At 37.2% G+C, this 8502-nt stretch overlaps 1 protein-coding gene across 1 annotated transcript; it reads right to left on the reverse strand.

The window, feature by feature from the left end:
* Positions 1–210: 210 nt before the first annotated feature.
* On the reverse strand, positions 211–4869 carry LOC141443516 (uncharacterized). Its single transcript, XM_074108832.1, has one exon. The coding sequence runs from the start codon at positions 4843–4845 to the stop codon at positions 3730–3732; it is 1116 nt and encodes a 371-aa protein (XP_073964933.1). The 5' UTR covers positions 4846–4869; the 3' UTR covers positions 211–3729.
* Between the last annotated feature and the right edge of the window lie 3633 nt (positions 4870–8502).

Here is an 8502-nt window from a genome sequence, read left to right on the forward strand (position 1 = left end):
CTTAAGCGTCAGAATAGGGATGCGTCAAATTAAAAATAACGCAAATATATCCATATCGATAATTAACATTATTTATAAGGCACTGGCTTAGACCTGTGTAATATTTTCACCAAAGCACGGTTTTGTAAGTATTGTCAAATATTGAAACAAGGTATTAACATTGTTTGGTATTAGCAAGCTTTTATAAGCTCTTTTAATTTTTTTTATTTATTTATTTATTTATTTGGGAAACAAACAGCATATATAACACAGTTGATTATAAATTAATTTAGATGATACATAAGCCAAAACAGTTTCCACTTATAAAGAAGTTACATTTTTTGTTGCTCGAGCGAGCGTACGTTACAAGTAATAGGCATGCAAAACAAATTTTTGAGCAAATTAACAAAACAAATAATTAAAGTTTAAATTATAATAAGTGTTTTATAACTAGTTTTTATTTAAGTTTTATTTAATCGTACCTTTATTATTATTTCAAGTAGGTATGAAAAAATCCAAGTAATAGCTACTTATTCATTTCTTTACCAGTGCAGATACAAATTGATTTAAATTCATGCAAAACATATCTACATCCGAGAATAAATCATTATGTTTTTTACACGCTCTTAAGAGTAGTCTATTTCTCGCATATGCAGTACGACTGAAGGGAACGGCAAATAGATAAGACGAACGAGTTTGTCGTTTGGGGCATCTGAAGAATATTTTTGAGAGTAGATTTGGAGAATCAATATGTCCATTAATAATCTTGTATAGAAATGTTTGATCTTTGATATCACGGCGCTTTTCAAGAGATACGATACTATTAACGTCGTATGATTTATATTTCCATTTCATGCGCCTTATAAATTTGTGTTGAATATTTTCTATTGCGTCAATATGCACGTGAAAGTGAGGGCTCCAGACAGTAGATGCGTACTCCAAATTTGAACGGACAAAAGAATTAAAGAGAAGTTGCATAGTCCTGGGGTCTTTAAAATCCCTACCCTGGCGAAAAATGAACCCCAACATTTTATAAGCTTTTGAAACAATTTTATTAACATGAGAGGTAAGTTGCAGTTCATTGTCTATATACACACCAAGATCTTTTACCTCAGTAACGCTTTTAAGAGTTGTATTATTTAGCGAATAATTGTATGAGAAACAATTACGCTTGCGAGTAAACGTTATGGAGTGACACTTTTCGACATTAAGGAAAAGTCCATTAATAACACAGTACTCACTAAGCCTGTCCAAATCACTCTGAAGGTTATAGCAATCTGTCATTGATTTTATAATAGAAAATATTTTTGTATCGTCGGCGTATAACAGAACATTGGAATGATGGACGCAATTAATAACGTCATTTATAAAAACATTAAATAATAGGGGACCCAGGTGGGAGCCTTGAGGAACACCGGACGCAATAGGAACAAAACTTGAAGTGTAACCCTTGATCGCAACTGCTTGGGTTCTATCTCGAAGGTAAGAAGTTAGCCATCTCAACAGATTACCGTGTATTCCAAACATTTCAAGCTTTTTAACTAGTATTGAATGCGAGATTTTGTCAAATGCTTTCGAGTAGTCCGTATAAATACAGTCCACTTGAAAGCCCTTATCCATTGCCTCTAGTGAATAATCTATTAGCTCACAAAGATTTGACTCTGTCGATCGTTTGTTAATAAATCCATGTTGCTGTGAGATAAGCATTGGTCTTATAGCTGGGTAAATGTGATCATAAACGATTTTTTCGAAAAGTTTAGGGATGACTGATAACTTTGAGATGCCACGGTAACTTTTAATATTATGTTTGTCACCACTTTTGAAAATAGGAGCTACTAATGAGCACTTCCAATATTTTGGCATAATACCAGTTTTTAATGAAATATTAAATAAAACGGAGATAGGGAATTTCAATGTATCACGGCAATTTTTCCAAAACACGGGATGTATACCATCGGGACCACTGCCCTTTGAGGTACTGAGATCTTTGAGATACTTATCCACAATGCTAGAAGTTATGTCAATATCACTGATAACACTGTCATAAGGTGTACTATTTGAATTGTGTTCGAAATTGAACGTAGGAATTACATGGTCATCTGGAACAAACACTGATTGAAAAAATGAATTAAATAGAACAGCAATATCTTGGCCGTCCACTGCTGTACAATCATCCAAGTAAAATGTTTCAGGAATACCACAATTTTGCTTCTTAGACTTTAAATACGACCAAAAAGATTTTGAGTTTATACGAATGTTGTGTTCAGTTCTTGAAATAAAAACATTGTAGCAATATTCCTCCATTGTTTTTACTTTAGCACGTAGTTTTGAGAATGTGTCATAATCTGATTTTCTATTATAGGTTTTCCATTTTTTATGAAGTTTTGCTTTTTTACGTATTAAGCTGATTAAAGGGCGGGAGTACCATTCAGGAAATTTATTTACTTTGCTATTTATTAATTTAGTTGGAACCAAGTCATCAATCACTTTATTTATAATAGTATAAAAGTCCTCGAGAGCGCGTTCGACGTCATTGTGCGAAAAAATATAACTCCAGTCAACTTTTTCTAGCTCCTCATTAATTAATTCATAGTCGGCGGCAAAAAAGCGGCGCACTATATGATGGGCAGATTTTAAACATTTCCCATTAAATTCTGTGTCAATCTCAACACAAAATACTGGGTGGTGACCATCAATTGGTACCAATGGTTCTACGGATGATATGCTACAATTTACATTTGAAAGGACTAAATCTAATTGTCTATTATTTTTATTCGGAATGTTATTATATTGCGACCAATTAGTAAAACTTAAAAATATCGACAATTGTGCAGCCAAGTTAGTAAGGTTTGGATTTCCAATCATGAACTGATTTTGACAGCCCTGTTGGGGAACCCATACAATTTCAGCGATATTAAAATCTCCTATAACTATAAAAGTATCATCCGTGAAGTTAGTATATACGTTAGATAAATATTCGAATAATGCAAATTGTGATTCCGTTTGATATTTGGTTTGAGGAAAGTAACAAGTAAGCAAGTGTATTTTTTTTGAAATAGTGCCCTCAGAGACAGACACATCGAGCCAGGTTACGTCCGCGTCGCGCAAGTCGACGTTAGCACGGACCTCGCGCGACTCGGCCCGGAACTCGCGGCGCACGGCTATCAACGTTCCTCCGCCTCGCGTCAAGTTCGAGTTCGCATAGTCGCGATCGGTGCGGTATACATTATAGCGAGAATCAAAAAGTTCACCATCAAAAATCCCGGGCAAGAGCCAGGTTTCAGTTATACAGACAAAATCATAATCTCTCCTTAAAATATTTCGTGAAAATTCTATTGTTTTTGACCTCAATCCACGTGCATTTTGGTAATAAATTTTAATGCCCATTGTAAGAAAAAGAAACAAATAATAGTGATGAATTTATCATAATAACCATTGCACGTAAAACTGATTTATGAGATAGAAGAATTATAAGATTAGTTCCCATAATGACTTCTATTACTTGATTTGATTTATTCTTTTTGTACGGCATACTAAGAGAACAGACCATTATTAGATTGATATATTTACTTATTATATTGTTACTTAAGCACTGATATTGATATTTGTTACTGAATTTGTATCTGCAATAATATAGGTTGTGAAAGTTTAATGATATTTTAGAATTACGAATATATGAGCTAATATATAAGACAATTTTATATTTACATTGGTACACTGGAACGGTTTGAGAAACAAAGTAAATTACACTTATGATATCTTGTTTAAAGCTTCTTCGGAGGTGATATATAATATGGGGGAATTTTCATTTCGACGAACCATAATTGTGCAATTACGAACCCAACAGAACTGATATTGTTTTTGGTTCGCTCTCCGTTTCGCTTCCCTCAAAAGATATTTGTTGAAAGCAGACAGGTGGTCGTTTATATAAATGCGATTAGAGCAATTGGCAAAACCAATATCTGATGCCTTTAAGTTCTTGAGTTTGCGGAGAGCGGAAATAAAATCATCCTTCTTATATCTAGCCTGCATTTTGAGAACGATAGGCTTAGGTTTAGCACTGTCGGTGTCGTTTCTTACAGCAACGCGGGTAACAAAGTCGACATCCGTGCTCGTATTAAGTTCAAAGCCACTAAGTGCAGCCAATGTCTTCACAATAGAGACCAGGTTCTCACCCCTTGTTTCAGGTACGCCGTTTATTTGTATGTTGGAACGTCTCGCCCACTGCTCGTTCCTCCTGGTGTCAATGATGACGCCATTAATGGCTTTTTTAACTTCATCGAGCTCCATCTTGCTCTCCTCCAATACACCTACTCGAGACTCAATAGCATTCATCCGCCCAGCCAAAGAATCCAATTTGGAGTCAATGCTACTCCTCATCTCAGCTATGTCACTCTTTACCTGAGACAAATCTGTTCTAATTCCTTGAATAGCCGAAAATTGTGTCTGTAAAGTTGTCAGTTTCAGTACAATATCATTGAGGAGTGCTTCGGGGCAAGTAGCCAATGATGGACGACTCTGTGACGACATACTGTAAGAGTTAGGTGGAGTTACTAGCACTGTGTTATTTTTTGGATCAATGGATGCACCCTGCATCACCCTGGATTCATCCAATACACCATCACAGGACATAACTGAGTCGTCAAACACACTGCTTTCTGGGCGACGTTCAATAGGAGTATCGTCATTTCTACGACGACGCAAACCAATCGGCTCACAGTAGGGGCAAACCCATTTCTGCCTTAAATTTTCTGTAATCTGCGCCAATGTTAGGTTAACGCAATAGCAGTGATAATTTCCATTACATCTTACACACTTCAGTAATGAACTTGCATCTGTTGACTTATTGCAAGCGAGACACGACATATTCAATGCTTGAAAAATAAAGCTTATTATATTCACAATAAGGTCCAAATTACAACGATGGTGCGACGCACGGGCTAATCCGAACAAGAAGCGTAAATTTCTAATCCGCTAAATTGGTCAACGGTCCAACAACCAACGCTACGCTTTCGTCGGTGGAGTGTTGCCATTCCGCAGGGTCTTAGTCACTAAGACTTCTTGCACGACACCCACTGGCTTAGGGTCGTTTACAAAGGTCCGACACTGTTATCCGGGCTATCCCAAAGAACGAACAATTAAAAGGTACCGATCATGTTGTTTCAAACTGAACTAGGTACAGATGCTGCTAATATTAGATGGACATTTCCCCTCACTGAGCACAGCCAGTCAAGTACGACAAATAGTCCAGTTTTCCCCAACACAGTGCCAATTTCTTTCGGAAATTGCCCAAAAAAGCAATAAGTAATTACAGTGATAAGACAGTTTGTCTCAAATGACGCAACGACGCTGATGTGTCCCCAAACTGTCTTAGCTTCGTTGCTGTTTCTGTTTTTGCCATATCCAGCTTTTGTTTTATCTTGAAATTTAAGTTCTATATTTCAAGAAGCATAGTCCTTTTTAAAACCCCTCTATTGAGATTGATACGAGATTGTGAAAATAATGTTTTCTGTAATAAATCTGTGCCATGTCTTGGTTAAGAATAATGGAAATTAGAGATGCACGGTATCTGGAGCGCGCGGTTATTTTTGATTGTGTGATGTAAAATGTGTTTTGTTTTTAGCTGTGGCAACTTTTTGAGTGACATTGTGACGTGCCCAAGTGACAAAAGATATAATCATAATCATCATTAGCCGTAGGACATCCACTGTTGGACAATTTGGACACAGGACTCCCCCATAGACCTCTAGTTGCTTCGTTTGAAAGCGGCCTGCATCCACCGTGAACCCGCGGCTTTAATCAGGTCGTCCGTCCATCTCGTTGGTGGACGTCCTACGCTACGCTTGCCGATCCGCGGTCTCCATTCGAAAACTTTTGAAGATTAAGAAGTGCTCTTGTTTTCTACTCCTATCGCTACAGAATTCTTTGTTAAGTATAAGAGCAAACTATTTTCACGAACTAGCGTATTTACCAGCCTAATTAATTATCTTACTTGATTCTCAAAACAGAGTCGGCTCACATGTGCGATCCAATTATTGTGACCCACAAAACTAATTATAGCTGCCTAATACGCGGAAAAGCTTGATAGAACCACTACGTAGAATGTAATATTATATAATGTTTTCCGATAAATATTGGCATCGAAAACAATTCCGGCACGAGTAACCCCGAGCAATTATCATATTGTTACTGGGATGAAATGAAAGGTATTCGTGAAGTAATCTAAAAATTTATAACAAAAAATTTAACTGACTACAAAAAACCATAAAAATATTTTTCTACCAGTCTGAATAGTCGGTCGGTGCCTCAGCACGAGCCAGCAGGAGTGGACCTATAGTCACCTACCTCACCTACGCACTTATATTGCGCTTCAATCACTCCTACTGGATGGCTTGTGGCACCGACCGACTTCAGACTGGTAGAAAATATTGTCATGATTTTTTGTAGTCGATTCAATACAAATCAATGAATAATATTTTTCAAGGACCTACGCGGCGTATTGTTTAGGTGTAAATGCGTGTTGCTGGATTCTAAAAAAGCTAGTGAAATTACTGAATCATGTTCGAAATGCGTTAACTAAATACGCGTCTCTGGTTAAAAAATACGTCATGTATACCTCCATAGTGCCATCCATGAAGACGCGTGATTTTGTTAAAATTAAACATTTAATGACATTGTAACCGCACTGGGCCCGCGTGGGAACTCTGGCCCAAGCACTCTTGTTCTGAGAGGAGGCCTGTGCCCAGCAGTGGGACGTATATAGGCTGGGATGATGAATGAATGACATTGTTATAAGAACCACGGCACGCGTCATCGTGAACGACTGTACCTTTACATAGACCCTAGGCTAGCAACAAAACACAGCAGGTACTTACTCGTAATCCATAATTCTTCAGAAAATAAAAAAAAACAAAGAGGTTGTTTTGCATTAGAATAACGTCGAAATAACTTGCGTATTGCTTTAATGGCAAACAATGAAACATCATTTGACCCCTGTTTGAGACCCATTCAGTCTCAGGTAAGAAAGGCAAAAAAAAGTAGTCAACGCGTCATTTGTTTATTACAGAATCAGTCATTTGTTTGGAATTGAAATAAAAAATACAAAAAGATTCCAAAAAAAACAATGTTATTACAGAATCCTAGAAAGAGAAGAGCCGTGGAAATTTTGTCGTTTGACCAATGACATCTCAAGCAGAGGTTGAATTGAAACCTCTGGCCGTATTGTCAAACTCTTTCTACCCGCGTCCTATATCGCGTGGTAGAAAGTTGGTATGCAGTTACGTTGCGGTTTGAATGCAGTTTGTTACTCAGACTTATATGTTAATAATTTTAAAAAGCCGTAGAAGCATGGTGTGACCTTATGGTCTCAAGCAGAGGATCGTGGATTCAAATCCCGGGTTCGCCTCTGCGTTTTGAGCATAAATGCGAAAAAAATCAATGGTTTGAGTGAAGTTCCCACTCCGCATGGAACAACCTAAGTTCTCTCATTCTGAAAGCTGGCTTGTGTCCAGCAGTGGGATTAAATAGGACGAGATATAATGATTAGTTAATTCACAGACTCGAATGGAACACGCTCTGAGTCATATCACATTGTAAGTATAATAATGTACCTACCTACGTTTGTACTGCACTACAATGTACAGCATAGTAAAAAACGTTATTATAGTGGTTGGGCAATCTCTACCTAGTTAATTATCAACGCTACGCCGAGCACAAATTCGTTTTCAATAATGCAATTATCGGAATAACTAAAATTGGCATGATTTTATTACTGCCCGTGTAACTCTTACGAATGTGATCGTGGAAAATTTACGAATTGCAAAATCGCCGCCGCTCCGATCAATTAAATGAGAAATTTAGGAATTTGGAATCGGCAATTTTATTGTTAAAGCTTCAAAGTTTGAAACGCTCCCCTTGAAAATACAATACAATACAATGCAAAGACTCTTTATTGTACACCAGACATAAGTACTTAGTAGTAGTGTCTCGCTGACAACCGTCTTTTTTCCGAGCCAAGGCGCGCGGCAAAGGACTTTCGCCAAACAGCCACCCACAGCCAAGAGGATTAAAAAAAAACCATCCAAAATACTTGCACATAGAATATAACCTAAAAATCGTATAACCATTTAGTAATCACGCATTAGAACCGTTGAAAACGAAAGCGCATGTGAATAAAGTCAAGGTGTCACACGCTACTTACACAGTATTGAGTATTGGCGTAAATTGGAGCGGATTTTGCAATATTATATAGCTTTACCGAAGTCGTTAGTACGAATATGTCAGCCATAAAGATGCAGAGGTAATTGGCGATGATTTGAATTACCCGGGATATTACATCACTGAATATTTAAGTGATAATTAGGTCTTATGTAAATTATATTATTTTAATGTTATCGGACGCAATCGAAAGGCTATATTGCGATACTTTGGCGATATTGTAATTTTACTGTTGTTTCAGTCAGTAGTCATTGTACTTGGCGTGTTGGACCAATGAGGGCTATCGCGTATGAATTCGCCACTAGA

The sequence above is a fragment of the Choristoneura fumiferana genome, chromosome 27 (genome assembly GCF_025370935.1).
Source record: "Choristoneura fumiferana chromosome 27, NRCan_CFum_1, whole genome shotgun sequence".
Classification (NCBI taxonomy): domain Eukaryota; kingdom Metazoa; phylum Arthropoda; class Insecta; order Lepidoptera; family Tortricidae; genus Choristoneura; species Choristoneura fumiferana.

Excerpts from the sequence above, each read along its gene's own strand:
- LOC141443516 (XM_074108832.1), bottom strand. The coding sequence starts at position 4,845 with ATGTCGTGTCTCGCTTGCAATAAGTCAACAGATGCAAGTTCATTACTG.